General features: G+C 38.3%; 1 protein-coding gene across 6 annotated transcripts in view; it reads right to left on the bottom strand.

Annotated features, from left to right (window-relative positions):
• The window catches only part of LOC124722596, a 356119-nt gene extending 339049 nt beyond the window's left edge, over nucleotides 1-17070 (bottom strand). For 5 of the 6 annotated variants that reach the window (XM_047247733.1, XM_047247734.1, XM_047247735.1 and 2 more), the window contains exon 1: nucleotides 16885-17070. In XM_047247733.1, the coding sequence (XP_047103689.1) occupies nucleotides 16885-16892 (8 nt within the window). In that variant the 5' untranslated portion in view covers nucleotides 16893-17070. Of the gene's footprint in view, nucleotides 1-13096; nucleotides 13120-16884 lie in introns of those variants that run through there. The other variant, XM_047247732.1, reaches the window with a different exon arrangement.
• Between the last annotated feature and the right edge of the window lie 599 nt (nucleotides 17071-17669).

The raw sequence follows: 17669 nt of genomic DNA on the forward strand, positions 1-17669 counted from the left end.
ATATTTAACAAAACAATTCACCAATAGGCGTGCAATTGAGAAGTTATTTATTTTTACTACCAGTTTTGGCAATTCATCATCCCATCTTCAGGCAAAAGGGGCTGAGGAAGTCTGGGGTACACAAAATTCCCAGTCATTGCGCAAATGCTTATACTGAACAGATTATTCATATGGTTCCATGACTAATGCGTGGAACATCAATGTCACACACATTTGCTCCAGTACGAAAAATCTGCCGTCGCTGAGAATTATCTCAACAAAGGGCATAAAATGTAATTTAAAAAGGGACAAATTATTGCCCCGGCATCCTGTTATTGGAGTTGTTTACTTAAGGAATCCACCAAAATAAGATTATCCAATGATATTATTAATAGGGGTAAAGGTTTACCTTTAAGCAAGATATGGCATCCTATTTATCAGATATAAAACAAAAACAGCATAGTTTTCAATCAGCTGCATCTTAATTTGCGATTCATCACTTATTGTTAGTTTCTACCACTGGTGATGTTGCAATTCTTCACTTTGCAGAGGGCAGCCCTTTCACTTCTCGCACGCACACAGTGGCCTGTTCCTGTTGTATAAAGGAGCCACTGAATCCGATACTACCTCAGTTCCAATGTGACTGTACACCTGTAGTCTCATCAGAAGATGGCAGCCAGTTGGCCCTTCGAAATAGCGTGTCATTCGTGTAGTGTAAAGTATGTTAAGTGATTTAACTCTATTTTCAAGCGAGTAATCTCTGTCGCAATGCATAAGTGTGGATGATGCCACAGGATAGTCAAAGAGGCAGTGGTATATGTGAACTGTGGTTTGGAACTTCATTTGGGCAACTTTAGTGGAGAACCGAATGGGGAACTCAACAAGGCTTTCCCATGGAACACTAGGCTCTTTTAGAGAGAGAGAGAGAGAGAGAGAGAGAGAGAGAGAGAGAGAGAGAGAAGAGAATCGCTAAACAAGAGGCAAAACCTTGTGCCCTTCAGGTAGAATTAGAATATACAACATTTGAACTTGATTGGCTGTAGGTAGAAAAAGATCTCCTTGGTACCAGTCTACACCGAGTTTCTTTGCTAGAAGTCTGCTGCACCCTACAGGTGGATGTTCAGGTAACAAATCAAATTTATTTGAAACTGTAAGTCAAATGTAGACGAAGTTGAAGAGCTGCTCTCCTTTTGCCCATTGTTTGTTACCTTTACCCAGTTCCCACGATCTTTTTCCACCTTCAACCAATCAAGTTCAAATGTAGTATGCTCTAATTCTTCCTGAAGGACACAAGTTTTTGCCTCCTGTTCAGGATTCTCTCTCTCTCTCTCTCTCTCTCTCTCTCTCTCTCTCTCTCTCTCTCTCTCTCTAAAAGAGTCTTGCTGCTAAGTAGTAGCCAAGAGATGGATGTAGGCTCAGTGGGGCAAGATGAATTAGGAACCATGTACCACGTCACAAGCATTGCGAAGCCAAGTGCTAGTCTTAGCCAAGTGACTGAGGATATAGGGGATTTGTGCAAATATTTTGCAAACAGGATCAGGTTACAGTAGTAGGTGGGGCAGGGAACAGCCTGTCTAAGTACAGTAATTATAGCATTAAGGGTTACATTGATGAACTAGGAGTAGCAAGTATACACACAAATGAGAGTTTTTTAGAGGTCCTACAGTGCCATGGCTAGTTCTACATTAACACTGCTGAGAGCTGTGTGTGGAGACTGAGTTGAGCAAGATACTGCCGACTGAAATGAAATATCATAAACGCAGTGGAGACTGATGCAACTGGGAGAAGGGGGTATATTAATCATGGTTTAAACCTGAATACGAGAGGGAAAGATAAGCTGGTTGAGCTTCTTGCAGGTAATATACAGGGACAACCATCACAAAAAGCAAGATCCCTGTGGTTACTGATGTGAGAGGCACCTTTTCTTTGGTTTAAAATCATGATTCAGGTAACCTGTTTTGAAAGAAGTCAAAATAACAGAAGAACAAAATACTTAAGACTGCACAGAAAAGAAAGGTTAGTTATTACATCTAAACTGGGTAATAGGATAGAACAGATCTGATTGGAAAATTTCGAAAGCTCTGGAAAGATAGACATCCTGTGCCTGTCTGAACACCACATAACCACAGGGTTAGATAAGTTACATGTAAAAGATTACTCTCTAGCAGCTTTCTTGTGCAGAACTAGGAGGAGTTGTTACATATATTAAGACATAACCCAAGTTCAAAAACATTGAGATAAGTGAATTTTGTAGTGATCAGCACACACAAGTGTGCGCACTTGTGAATTAATACTAAAAAATAGTTAACTTTTCATTGTAACAATATATATAGAGCCATACTGGAAAATTTTGAACATTTATGAAGAATCTGGATTCCTTACTACACAACTCATCAGACAGCAACAAGCAGTTAATAGTCTGTGGTGACTTCAAAGTAGATGTCCTAAAGGAGTCAGTTAGGAAAAATGATCAGGAAACCTTATTTGTATCTTACAATTTGATCCCAGTAATTAACTTCCCAACATGAGTGGATGAAGACAGTAAAACCCTAATTGATAATGTTTTCTTTGGTGCAGCTCCTAGATAAACTGAAGTTTCATGGGACTGACAGTATAGCCAATCAAAGGATTATGTCACATCTAATCAAAAGAATCCAGAAAGTTGTTCTTAGTAATTCAACCAATATAGTCTAGGGACATTATTCTGACTGAGGAGAAATCCCTCGTGCAGTTCCCCAAAGATCAATCTAAGGTCTACTATTGTTCTTAACCTGCACTGTCAAAAAAGGTACCCCCCTTCCAGAGGTTTCCAATTCGGTACTGACTGATGTTGAAACACCCATATTGGTATGTAGTGTAGCCTCCACGGACAGCAGTGCAAGCACTGACTGGCATCCAGTCAATCATACAGATGGTGAATACTATCCCCAAATAGTTCTGTTGGTTTGTGAGTTGCACGAGTCACTTCTTATTCTACCATATCCCACACATCCTCGAATGGAGACAAGTCCAAAGATCGTGCTGGCCAGGGAAACTGCTGCACACCTTGCACAGCACGTTGAGTTTCATGGGCAGTGTGTGGGCATTCATTATCCTATTGGAACAATACATAAGCCTCCCATTACAAGAATGGCAAAAGAATGGATCTAACACTCATGTATTGAGTGCTGGTTAGCATCCCCTCCAGAAGCACCACAGGTGATCATGAGTTGCAGCTTATCACACCCCAGACCATAAGATGTAGGATGCAGCCAGTGTGTCTTGGACAAATGCATTATTGAGACAGATCTCAACAAGTCTATGTAGTAAGTGCAAATGATCATCACTTTCATGAAGCTTATTAATTTTATTTCTTTTCTTTATTTAGGACTTGACAATTTGTTTTTGGTGCCTGAAGCATATCAAGTTACTGCTAAAATGGAAAAACAAGAACAAGTTAATGTATACAGTTTCGGAAATACTGACTCCCCATGCCATTTAATGACGTACAGAGCCTTAAAAGGACTAAAAGCTGTAAAGGAACTTTCCTTAGAAGAACAAGAATTACTTACTAGATGGAGTGGATTACACTTTACTGAAAATGCTCGACTATGCTTCCACCATGAAGCTTTACTCCTACAAAGATTTGAATTTTTGCAAAGATCATGCTGCAACCCATCTGGTAAGAAAAACCACAACTGCACGAAAAAGTTTGCACTCAATCAACATAGAAACAGCTGGCCTAGTAAAAACGATAACTATCTCTGATATTAAACCAGGCCAAAAAAATGTGCCCTTCCAGTAGAAAAGGATCTGATACACTGAGATATTCACAAATGGAAGTTTCATCTCTGTCAGATGAAAATGATGAGACTAATGTTGCTCACAATTTGAATACAAGTTTAACGGCTGTTGGAATATCACCATTAAAATTTCAATGAATTGGTGCAAGGGATCCGAAAGGGTTTACAAACTGCGAAATAATCAAGTCGAAGGTGCAATTATTAAGAAAAGTGCAGAAGTGGGATGACTTGATCCCAGTGAACTGGAGCAACCACCCACAAGTAAGCAATGCTTGACTTGTTCAGATTACAGTCAGCTGATCCAAGAATTGAAAGACAAATTACATATATCAAATCATAATAAGAAAATTCAAATTTTGACCTTAGTTCCCCAAAGCTGGTCTATCAAAAAGACTTTGTAAGAATTTTGTGTTTCAGAAAGAATGGTAAGAAAGGTTGGAAAGTTAAAAGCTGAAGAGGGAATATTGGCACAGCCCAAAGGTAAATGTGGGGAAAAGCTTTCTGAGGCTGTGAAGGCAATAGTCGCGGAACATTTTCATGATGAAGAGTTTAGTCGGATTTGTCCAGGAAAAACAGACTGTAATACTGTTCAGATTGGTGGAGAAAAGGTACAAAAACCAAAATACTTATTACTGAGTAACTTAAAGGAAACCTTTGCTGTGTACCACAATAAAAATGATCCGGAAATTGGATTTTCCAAATTTTGTGAATAAAGGCCAAAGTGGTGTGTGACTGTAGGCACAGCTGGTTCACGTTCAGTTTGTGTCTGCACAATACATCAAAATCTGAAAGGCTAGGAAAAAATCTTACCTTCATAGTCTGGGATGTTATTGAAATTAGCATATGTTAAAATGAAGGACTAAGTAAGGAACATGCATTTTTTTTTTCTCCAAAAAAAAAAAAAAAAAAAAAAAAAAAAAAATTCTGCTCCGAGATACAGCCCTCCAAAGATAACACTGCGCATACCATTTTGAAGACGCGAATTTTGAAAAAAATTTTAAAATGCTGTATCTATGGGACAGTTCTAGATATTATGTTGGGTTTTTTTTTTATTTGAAAAATAACTGCTTTACGATTGCAAAGAAATGCTCCATTTGGACTTATCTGTCGAAGTTCTTGTACTACAGCATTACAAACTTTTTTTTTAATTTATGAGAAAAAATTATTGTTTTCAAAAATGTCAATCCATAAAATTTTAATATTTTTTCTGTTGATTAGTACCATATAGTTCTACATTCCCTGAAGAGGAGAGCTTCCACATTTAGGTTGAAGATGTTTTACAAACAACTGAAATTTTTGCGATACATAAAACCTGTTTTATTACCAAATTATAGCATGACAGGCTCATAAAAATCAAAATCTAGCCTTATTTAACATAACTTTAGTTTTGAAAGATGAGTAAGAGACTCATTTTTCAAGCATTTTAAATGGTTCCAAAATATATGTGAAACGTGCAAAGATCTTTCAATTAATACAACTTCTGTGCACTCTGTTATATACTGAAACTAGGCAGTCAATGAACTAAAAATGTGTTCCACTGCTTCAGTATCTTCCTTTGACATAGAGTGATGCCTTCCTGTTGAACTGGAGCACTTACAGTCTTCAAACCATCGTGAACAGGAAGTGAACACTGATGGCGTTGTAGCTGTCCTTCAGCTGGAAACCTATATCCAGCAGCTGGTCCATGTGGTAGCATGAAGTTCACTAAAATTTCATTTAACTCATAACTGGTGTCTATAATCTCTACAATCCACCTGTCACAGTTATACACACACCCCACAAACATCCCCCTTCTCAGGTTGTGAATCTGAATATTATTCTGCTGTTTCCGAGGTGCTGGCCGAACACACGAAATTTCTTCTTTCTTGTTCTTTAAAGTGCATGCAATATGAGTTCGCCCATTACGTTGAGTACAAAAATGTGTCTTCTGAATTCCTTTCCCAGGAGTAGTTTGTTTGGACTATTATTCTTTTTTCTGGTCACGGATTTATTCGATTTCCTCTTTCAGGAAAAGAATGAGGGCTGTGGATGTGTAAGATTTCATGACCCTCGTAAAATCCTTGGCATTCTGAATCACGGCTGTATTTAGTCTACAAAGATTATGTTTTGTAGCATGGTGCTTCAGCAGGCCTCCTACACCATCGCGAGGCCCCTTTCCGTGACCAGTAGCACCATTAGAAATAATGATGATCTTCTCTGCTCCTGTTTGCAGTTCAAGAAATTTGCGCATTGCTAGCAAAGCATGTGCTGAGTCATGTCCTGTGGCATCACTTATAACTGCAACACTTATGCTCTTGTTTTGAAAATATGTCACTCCTGTAAAAATTGAAACCTGGTCAGTACTCCAATGATACTCTTGTACTTCCTGTGGGAGAATTGCAGACCATTTCTCAGCAAAATCTGGGAGTACGCACTAGGAGTGATTTAAACTGGAATGATCATATAAAGTTGATCGTCGGTAAAGCAGATACCAGGCTGAGATTCATTGGAAGACTCCTAAGGAAATGCAATCTGAAAACAAAGGGAGTAGGTTACAGTACGCTTGTTCGCCCACTGCTTGAATACTGCTCAGCAGTGTGGGATCCATACCAGATAGGGTTGATAGAAGAGATAGAGAAGATCCAACGGAGAGCAGCGCGCTTCGTTACAGGATCATTTAGTAATTGCGAAAGCATTACGGAGATGACAGATAAACTCCAGTGGAAGACTCTGCAGGAGAGACACTCAGTAGCTCGGTACGGGCTTTTGTTGAAGTTTCGAGAACATACCTTCACCGAGGAGTCAAGCAGTATATTCCTCCTTCCTACGTATATCTCGTGAAGAGACCATGAGGATAAAATCAGAGAGATTAGAGCCCACACAAAGGCATACCAACAATCCTTCTTTCCACGAACAATACGAGACTGGAATAGAAGGGAGAACTGATAGAGGTACTCACCTCCGCCACACACCGTCAGGTGGCTTGCGGAGTATGGATGTAGATGTAGAAAATCAAAGTGAAGCACTGAACATAGTTCCTCAGCCTGTACACACCCTTCCATTTACGGAATGTGTTGCAATTTCTACATATGCTGGTGTGTTACTGCTTTCACTGACCGTTTACCAAGTTCATCAATGAAACTGTCAAAGGCAACAGTTTCCTTAATTAGTTTATTTTCCTCCCATGTAGCATATGTAATTTCTGCAGAGTTATCTGCTACGTCTTCCAGGCCAAGTGTAGGTACAGACAGGCCTCCCTTTCCAGGACAGTCATCACATTCTTGAAACAAACAATTCTCTCGCTTTACATCACAAACTACTAATGACTTCACACACCCAACCAAGGAGTCATATGTCATGTGCTCCATTAAGTTCTTCAAAGTCACCACACAAAGTTCAAAATTTGCGCAGTACACACATAAACAGACATCTCTATGTGGGTGTGGGACTGCCCACTTAGATCGTAGTGCATAAAATTTTGATCTTCCTATATATGAATTTGATCTTCCAATATATGAAGTTGTATAGTTTCTTTTATAAATTGCACAAGTTTCTTTGCTACTGCGAGTCACGTACCTCTTCACTTTCAACTGTTACAGTTGTAGCGTCTTTTTTGTTGGCGCTCTGGCAAGAGCAGTCCCACTTATCTTCCAGATAAAATGACTGCACTAATTAAACTTGAGCTGCATCTACAGGATGACCATAATATGGATCTGGTCTTCCAAAGCCTCCTTCTGCAGACCTCCCATTTTTTGATTTGTCTACCATGTACTTCGATACTGATGGAATGCAGTTAAAAATTGTTTTCTTTCAAACTGTCTCTGGAATAATAGATAAAAAATACACCGTTTCTCTACAGGATGCACACTATACACCAGCTGAATTGATATTTGCAAAAAATTCCTGGCAATAGATGCAAGAAGCTTTTCTGAAGAGTATGGTCAGTTTTGCTGTAGTGTATTCATCCATAGGTTTAGTAATTTCTCTGCACTTTCTTGATGCATACAGCTTATGACTCGACTTCACTGACCACGGTTTCTCAACAGGACTAACACCTAGCTCTATAGTTTATTGACTCAGGGTACTTAATCCTCCCTCTATTGATGCAAAATCTGTATCATGGGAGGCTTCACTTTGTTCAGATACTATCATTGCTGTTATTCTGTCAAAACAATTAGAACACAAAAGTCGTCACTGGAAACATCTTCACTTTGAAACAGAGGCTTCAAATGAGAATATTTATTCCCAACCCGAACAATGTTTGTTTTTAGTTGGTCTTACATATCACTCTTTTATGGATATGCAAATAGTCAGCACACTTCTCTCTCCTGTGGCCCCAGTCAGAAGACATTTCAAACAGTCCTTTTCACAAAACACACTGCAACTGTGTCAACTGGCAAATTCCCCACTAAAACAAAGAACTCACAGGATGGTCTCAGTTTTCTTAGAAGCTTCTTCAGTAAACAAATTAGCACTGAACAACTACAATACAGAAACCTGCAATGAGCAACCACGACAAAGAAACTGACAAGAACTACAACAAAGTGTAAGAAACATTTGCAACAATGAGAGTGAAAAGAAATAACTGCAACAAAGACAACTGAAATAAACATTGTACGTAAGAAACAACTTCAGTGACAACATACTTTACCCTTGAAAGCTTAAAAAAAAATTTTAAAAGTAAAACCTGTCCAACTTATAAGTGGAAGCTCACCTTTGCAGAGAATATATTACTACATGGTACTGATGAACAGAAGAAAAATCCAACTTTTCTGGATTGGAATTTTTGAAAAAATAATTTTTTTCTGTAAATTATAAAAAAAAATTCAAAAGGCGCTAGTAAAAGAACTTTGACAGGGTCAACAGAAGCGTCCGATCCCACGCGTCGGCTTTGACCCGTGACGTAAGGGTGTTGTCGTGTGTGACGTCATGACGGCGCGGAGTTTGGTTTGAGTGTGGCTGTCTCCAGTTCTGTTTTATCTTATTTTATTTACTTTTCTGATCTGTTCGTTCTATCTTGTGAGATTTTTTTAAATTTAAAAACACTTATTACTTATTTTAATTATCTGTTTCCTCCAATTTCTGTTTTAGTTTATTATATTTATCTTTCTGATCTGTTCATTCTACCTCGTGAGATTTTTTTTTTTAAAGACAAAAAACACTAATCAACTACTGAAGCATCTTTATCTTCTATGGGTTGCAGGTGTTACGACCCCTGGGGAGGTGGGTGGGTATTCATGCATGGCTGTCTTCACTTACACGTTGTAGCTATGCAAGGCGTCTAAATTTGTTTATATTTAGTTTGCCCCCCACCCAAAACACCCCATTTCCCGCGCTTGTCCCGTTAGCGTCTTTAGGCTTCTTGTGGAAAGTGTGTGTGTTTGTTTTTGTTTCCGCCATATTTGTGACATCATGGGTCAAAGCAGACAGGTGGGATCGGACGCTTCCATATTTCCCTTTGACAGATATGTCCACATAGAGGATACCATAGTAATCACAAAGCAATTATCTTTCAAATAAAAAAACTCTAACAAAATATCTAGACCTGTTACAGAGATACAGCATTTTAAATTTTTTTCCAAAATTCACATCTTCAAAATGGTGTTCCCAGTATCATCTTTGGAGGCCTGTATCTCGGGGCAGGAATTTTTTTTGGAGAAAACAAGAAAATGCATGTTCCTTACTTACTCCCTAATTTTAACATACGCTAAATCCAATAACATCCGAGACTATGACGGTAACCACCCTTTCCTGAAGTGATACAGATTATGCCAAAATATTACTGAGCAAAATTGTCTGTAATTTGGAAACAAAGGATTGCATGATTCATCGCTGTTAAGTATGTCCAGGAACAGAAGCTCTAAAGGAACATTTGGAAAGTGCTTTTGCAGATATTGATCCTGAGGATATAATTCAGTTCAAGCAATGGACTCACAATGACAGAGATACACTTTAAACCAGAGAAATGACAGTTGAAGAATTCATTGAACTATTAGTTACAAAACTTTTGGCCCTTTCTGCTCACCACTACACTGCAAAAATTGATTATATTAACGGATTTCACTGAAAATTACTCCTTTATTGTCCAAGACACAGTTCAAGGATTCCACTGAGAAAATAGTCAAGCTACAATACGTCCATCTGTCATTTACCACAAAGATAATGAAGACCTAAAAAGCATCAGCTACGGCAAAATCGGTGATTGGCTTTGACATGAAAACAGTTGCAATACATATTCATTATTTCAGTGCCGGTTCTGCAGCACAGTGCAAAAATTTTTAAGAGCTTTCTAAATTTTGCCACCATAAAAGAGATTTTGGCATTACTGAAAAATGGAGTTTTTTTCAGAACGAGCCATAAGAAATAACCATGTGATGGAATTGGGGGGCACAGTCAAGCGTTTAGCTGTAAGAGCTAGCCATCAACGGCCAATTGACAACCAAATGTTAACACCAACTGATCTGTTTGGATATTGTCAAAAAATGTGCATGGCATTGAATTTATCAATATGAAAAAAGAAATTACTGGATATGAAAAAATTGATGAAGAAAAACGTTTTGAGGATGGATGAACAGTGTCTGGTACAAGAGACCACCACCATTTTGTGCCAACTGATGAAAAGCGACTTCAGATTCATAGAGTACCAAATAATACATTGTCCTTTATAGCAAATGTTAACCGATATGTTAGAAGTTGCTACTAAATATGTTGCCATTACTGAACTACAGTCTGGCCAGTATGTCACTTGCATTTATGATGGAAAATGGTGGGTAGGAAATTTCTGTGAATTTTCATGTGAAGAAAAAGATTCCTTGATTAATTTCATGCATGCTCGTGGAGCTGCTAAATCATTTCACTGGTCATCTAGAAGAGATTCTGCATTCCAGAACAACAGATAATTGCAGTCATACCATTTCCAGATGCTTCAATGTTGGGGCGGCAATACAGTTTGCTGGAAGCAATAGTTTTGGACATCAACAAAAAAAGTTAAAGCATTTAACAACTGAAGAATTCTGCATGATGGCTTGGGAACCACAAAGAGACCCAAAGAAGGCTTGGGAACATGTTAGATACATTCCAACTTGAGAACCTGCTAGACTCCCACTTTCAGGCTTGGGAACCGGCAGTAAAGAAACAAAACCGTGGCTGACCTTGCACGGCTATTGGGCGTGGCCCCGTGGCGATGGGGCTACCAGTCACTGAGATTGGTAGTGGCATAGCCACCATGGACCAACACAAAGGATTTTTCTCAAATTACAAAAAAAATTCAATAGTTTAGATGCAATTTTTGCGTCTTACCCAAAGAGACATCAAAATGTAAATAAGTTTTTCTAATAGAATGAACTGTGCTCTCTTGAATGGTGTTAATGAATGTAATCTGGTAGATGTCCATTTTGAGACACATGACTTTGAACACGGGTATATTTTGATACATTCATGATTTTTAGCAAATTTACAGGATGGTAGCACAGCAACTAAACATTCAAGCCAGGCCCAAATTTGTGATATACTAAACACCCAGACAGACAGTAGTTTGGCAAAAGACCAGGTCCATAGTGCACTTTCTCCACTACTTACGCCTCGTTAAAGTATTTCTCACAAAATGATTTGTTGCCCACTTTGAACTGAGATACGATAAATGCATTTTTCTCTGAACTCTACTTCCATCATTTGTGTGTAGAGCACAAAATGTTGTAGCACTATACCCAGAAGCAAGAATCTAGCTCTTTTACATTAAGAACAGTGGAATGCCAGACTTTAAGATCCCATCGCGACTTTTCGGTCTCGGTAAAAGTGGTCTTCGCAAAAGTGGCTCTAGCACCTCAACCACGTTACAAGTGAGCCTGAAACTTTGCACAAGTTCATGTAGGGCCCTCAGATACATACTGTATAATATTCATTTAAATTGAAGATGGTAGAGCTAGGAGCCCTTGGACACTTCACGTGGAATGACCGATGAGCTCAGCAATTTTGAACATGGACTAGTCACTGCATGACATTTAAATCCTTCTAAAGCTGCCCAAGCTGAATGCTGATAATGTAGTTGTGAAACGGAAACACAAAGGAAGAACCATAGCTAAACCAAAGAGGAGGCAGACCTCATGTGCTGATGGACAGGGACTGTCAATAATTGCAGAAAGTAGTTGTAAAAAATCGCCTGAAATCAGTGGTGAGTTCCAATGCGCTACCAGCAGTCCAGTTGTCACACTGACTGTGTGTTGGGAGTTTTTAAAAAAAAAGTGATATACTGGTCGAACAGCTCCTTGTTAGCCACACATATCTGTAGTAAATGCTAAGCGATGCCTGAGGTGATGTGAAGAGTGACGCCACTGGACATTGGGTAACAGCAAACAAGTGATCTGGAGTGATGAATCATGCTGTACACTGTGCCAGTCCAATGCCAAGGTCTGGGTTTGGTGAATGCCTGTAGACTGTTACCAACAGTGAAATAAGGTGGAGGGGTGTTTTTTGTGGTTAGGGTGCGTTCACCACTACTGTGCTTAAGAAAATGTTAAATGTAGAAGGATATGAGTACCTTCTACAGTACTGTGCACTGTGTACAGTAGTAGAACAGTTTGACGGTGATGACTGATTGTACTAGCATTACAATGCGTCTTTAACAAAGCACCACTTGTGAGAAAATGGTTCGTGGACAATTACATTCCTGAAAGGGACTGGACTGGCCTGGCCAACCTGAACCTAGTGGAAAACGTCCGGTGTGGTTTGAATATTGACTTCACTCCAGACCACAGCATCCAACATAACTACCTTGTCTGGTCTGATCTGCCACTCCGACACCTCATTGAAAGTGCCCCCAATACAGTTCAAGCTACCATAAGGACAAAGGGTGGACAAATCCCATATTAATGTCTAGATACTTTTGGTCAGACAGTGTATACCACCTGTACTACTGTGCAATAAGCAGGCATACAAATATACTGAACAACATAAAAAAAGAACATTTAGTTATAATCAAACATCTACTATTACAACTGTATCTAAAACAGAGAGTCTTTATGGTTTGATTTTACAACAGAATAACTCAGGTATTGGTTGCCTGGTTGCAGAAACACTAGTACAACTGCACTCTGAAGTTTGCTAATGTGAGCTTATAAGAACAACAACTTTTAATGAAACTGTTTTGAGATGACATTACAATTTGTTCTATAGTACAAGTTATATCCACTTACATTCAAATTTATAATTTCAGTGTCTGTGAATACATGCAAATAGTTCTGTACCAGATATCTCTATTATGATCATATGAAGTGATCTACACATAAATAATGATCGACATCGATTACAAAAAAATAACTAATTCATGATGATGTTTCCTGCCATATTTCATTAAGTACCTCTTCATTAATTATCCAATCCATCCATCAAACATTCAGAATTCTTCTGCAGCATATATTTTCAAAATCATCTGCTGTCTTCTTCTCTGTACTGTATATAGCCCACACTTCATTTGCACAACACTACACACTTTTAGAAAATGCTTGTAAAACTTAATTTTATGTTTAACATTATCATATAGCCATTGCCAGGCTTCCCTTTCTTTCCTCTTTACTTCAGCTGTAGTCGGGATGTTGTTTTCCAAATAGTAAAACTATATAAAATGGTAAAAACAATAACTAGTTGTAGCAGCTCTTTTCCTAATCTAATTCCTTCAGATTCATTTGCTTTAATTCAGTCACACCCCTTTAACATTTTTTACTTTTGTTTAAGTTCATCTTATGTATGCTATCCATTCCATCTAACTGATTTACCAAGTCCTTTGCAATCTCTGACAATTGCCATGTCATTAGGAAGACAAACCTTAGCGCTTTTTTCCTTCTCTCTGAACTTCAATACCTTCCCAAATTTCTCCTTGGTTTCATTTATAGTTTTCTCCAAGTACTAACAGAGCAACGCAGAAGGTAGGCTACCACCTGGTCTCACTCCCATCTCAAACATTGCCTCTGTTTCATATTATTTGACTCTTATCTACAGTCTGGGTTCATAGTTTCAAAGAGCATATTCTAGTCAACACTGCTAATAAGCGTTCCTAGATTTCTTTGAAATACAAACTGATCTCCCAATATGGCTTCTACCAGTCATTTCTTTCTTCTATAGGGAGCCTGACCTAGTATCTTCCAAGGATGACTTATTAGACTGTGGTTTGGTAATACGCCTATCTATTAACACGTCTTCTTTATCCTGCATGCCAGGTGGAATAGTTCTATCATGGTTCTTTATCCAAAAGTGTTTAATAATTCTGACAGAATGTCAGCTACTTCAGGACCTCTTGTGCTCTGTCACATTCTGACTCATACCATCACACCATCCTATCTTTTCATCTTACACTTTCTCTAGATTTCCCACAACTCTCTCTTCAACTTTCTTCCCTTTATATTACCTTCTACATCTTGGTCTTCTTTTCTTTGCACTGGGTTGTCATTTGGACTCTTGATGTTCGTATAGCTTCTACAATTTTTTTCCGTTTCGTCAAATTTTCCTATAAGCAGCATATCATATAGCCATGCATCTTTATATTACTCTGCATTTCACCTCTAAACATTACTACTTTGCATCGTGCACGTCCTGTCACTCATTTTTAAGACAAAAATTTATTTCAATGTAGCTACTCATATTGGGAACTGAAGAAATATGAAAAAGGATAGAAGAATCATTCAGTGGTACAAGAGAAATGGGGCATAGCCATCTTCGGCTAGCCAGACTTTCATAATGTGTTACTATGACCCCAATGTATGCATGAAAAAGATGAAACAAATATCAAGTGACTCTTTGAAAAGAACACAGTTGTCTCACAATGACTACAATATCAGAGCAATCTACTTTCACAAACAGATTACTTTCTGTCTCTGACACTGCGACATACAACAACAAGAAAAGTTTCCTATTAGCAAAGAATCTACCATACAAGAAAGTTGTTTTATCACTGAAGTTAACAGTGACTAACAGATAATGTTCCTTGAATCCAAATATATGAAGAGCCTACGATTTATAGGAGGAGAGCTGGAGAGAGAAAGAATCTGTTCATAACGAACATCTCGGCAGCTAACATCAGAAAACTTAATGACAATAATGCATGATTCTGAAATATGATTAGTGAATATATATGCAAGATTCCTGCTACATGTTTCGATTTCTTGTTCAGATAATTATCGATTATTTCGACTGTTCCTCTGTTTCTCAAGGTATCTTATTTTGTTCAGTATTAGTCAACGATGTCTTTATAAATATGAAGATAACATATAAATAAGCTCAGAGAAAATATGTATCAAGCAGCTGTTCCTTGCTTTTCATATAAAGAAAACGGGACATCATCACTTTCACAAACAAACAGTGTTGTTCACAAACCTAATGAGACGTAAAATCACGTTTATTCTTGGGGAAAATGCATTTAACCAATAAGAAATATATTTCTGTCGCATCCTGACAGTAAAACGGAAAGTAACCTAATACCGCCTGCTTCTCCAACTAGAATAAACTGCATTTAGTAGAACAAAAGCAATGATTCTACAATATGACTAATTATGTACCATTCCTAACATTTGGCAAAAAAAAAAAGTCGGGTCGACAGAAGCGTCTGATCCCACGCGTTGGCTTTGACCTGTGACGTAAGGGTGTTGTCGTGTGTGACATGACGGCGCGGAGTTTGGTTTGTGAGTGTGGTGTGTTTCTAGATGTCGTCGTGTTGTGCACTCTGGTGGTATGTTGAGGGTTTTCGTTTGTGTGGTGTAATGGGCTCAGTTTGCTTTTGCTCATTATCCGGAATTGTTAGTGTGTCGGCTGTGTTTGTAGTGGAATTCGTTTCAGTGAGTTAATGATTTTGTGTGAAGGTTAATTTAGTGTTGTTCGCTGTACTTCGTGTGGTAATTTTAGTAAAATCAATTGTTTGTTGTTTTTGTTCAGGAATGGATATGACGGATAAAATTAACAGTGCGCAGGTCAAGGGAAGTGTTCGATCCAAATGTGTGGCTGTGTATGTTGGTATTGGTGTTGGGAGATGTTTTTGTGCTATATAGGCCAAGAGAAGTGTTTGATCCTGATTTATGGGACCGGAACTGCTGTTGAACTATATAGGTCAAGGGAAGTGTACGATTCCAGATATTGTGTTTAGTGGTATTTGGGGAGTTTTGTGATGTCGGTTTTTTTCGTCTTTTTGTGTGGTTTTGTATGTGAGTGGGTGTCTAAATTTGTTATATTTAGTTTGCCCCCAATCAAAAACATCCCAATTCCCGCTCTTGTCCCGTTAGCGTCATTAGGCTTTTTTCGAAAGTGTGTGTGGTTGTTTTTCGATGTATTTTCGTCCTCATAGTGTGTACGTACCGACTTTATATGCGCCATATTGGAATCGTGGTTTATGTTCGTTTCCGCTATATTTGCGACGTCATGGGTCAAAGCAGACGGGTGGGATCGAACGCTTCCGTAATTCCAAAAAATCAACAATGCGACGCGAGGGAAAAGTGGACGCGGTACGCCGACACTACTGAGATTTCCAACTCACCGTATAAACCACTGAGGAAAATACGGATTATTATTATTTAGCTATAGGCCTACTACTTCATCGAGCAGATACTTTTAAAAAGCCTCAAACATGCAAAACAACGTGTTGCCTTATTGACTAAATTTAATAACCTGAAAGTGATCGAACAGTCTGTGGAATGGAATTGCTACATTTCTAGTATACGATACAGGTATATACAACAATTCTACCTACGACCACATAAAATCATTGGCCATGCACACGTATTTTTTCAGATACTTCTATTACGAAGTGAGGAACTTGCACATAAACGTGGTATTACGTTTCGTATTATCGTTTTCGTGTAAAAATAACAAAGATTTTTTATCCAACACTGATTATTTTACAATAAAATAGGCTTCTCCATTGTTGCAGAATACAGGATGTAGTAAACGCACATGTACCGGCTATTCACAGTTCGCGCGTGTTTGCACTAAATACATGCAACAAGTATGGGTTGCAAACTAATGATGCACGTTAAGTTTCAAAGAAAAAGACGACCAACCATCTGCTGTTCCACATCCTGTCTAAATTTCTGCAATTAGAAACGAAGTAATAATCAACAATACTTCTGCAATGTTTTCCAGTCACGCATAACTAAGAAATACTCACATCTTCATCCGAAAAAATTATGTAATTTCACCACAGAAAACAAACTAATACACAAAACGCTTGACAACAAACAACACTTCAACACGACTCGTCTCACAACAACGCAGTACCACGACACAACACTTTTCACCTTCCTTCAAGCAGAAATTCAAATTCCTCCATGAAACTCTAAACAAACGGTTCCGATTGGCGGCACTTAACTTCCAATCAGAGTTCTCACATGTTTCCAGAGTTGAGGTAAGCGTAGAGATACATCTACTCTATGTACATGAGCAGTGGTACTCTTTGCGCATATCATTTCGATTAATCTAATTCATACTATATTAAGGGTCTATTAAGACACCAGATACCAAAACTCCTTTCAGAGAAAACAAATGAAACCCTCAAGGTTGGTAACGAATGTGCAATATGTAATAAATTAACACTAAACACAAAGAAAACAAACACTACGCATTTTAGCACAAAAAGAGGGAAACAACTTCGTCGCACAGATGATAAATCTAAAGATACTATAACGAACAAGTAGTTTTTAGGGATTCAGCATAAAATGAGCACATAAAAATACCAGCACAAAACAAGGACACCATTCTTAAGCTGCAGAAAAGGGCAGCAAGACTAATAACTAGAAGTAGTATTGGACTTACAGTAAAGGACTATTTAAAAATGGGTACCCACGTGAGTACATATCCCAATCAGTTGTGCAAATCATGGAATTACGTCTGTCAAGGTCAGAAAAACTATAGCAGTGGACTGTCAAACGTAGTGTAGGCAGTGTTTTCAGTAGA

The sequence above is a fragment of the Schistocerca piceifrons genome, chromosome X (genome assembly GCF_021461385.2).
Source record: "Schistocerca piceifrons isolate TAMUIC-IGC-003096 chromosome X, iqSchPice1.1, whole genome shotgun sequence".
Lineage (NCBI taxonomy): Eukaryota > Metazoa > Arthropoda > Insecta > Orthoptera > Acrididae > Schistocerca > Schistocerca piceifrons.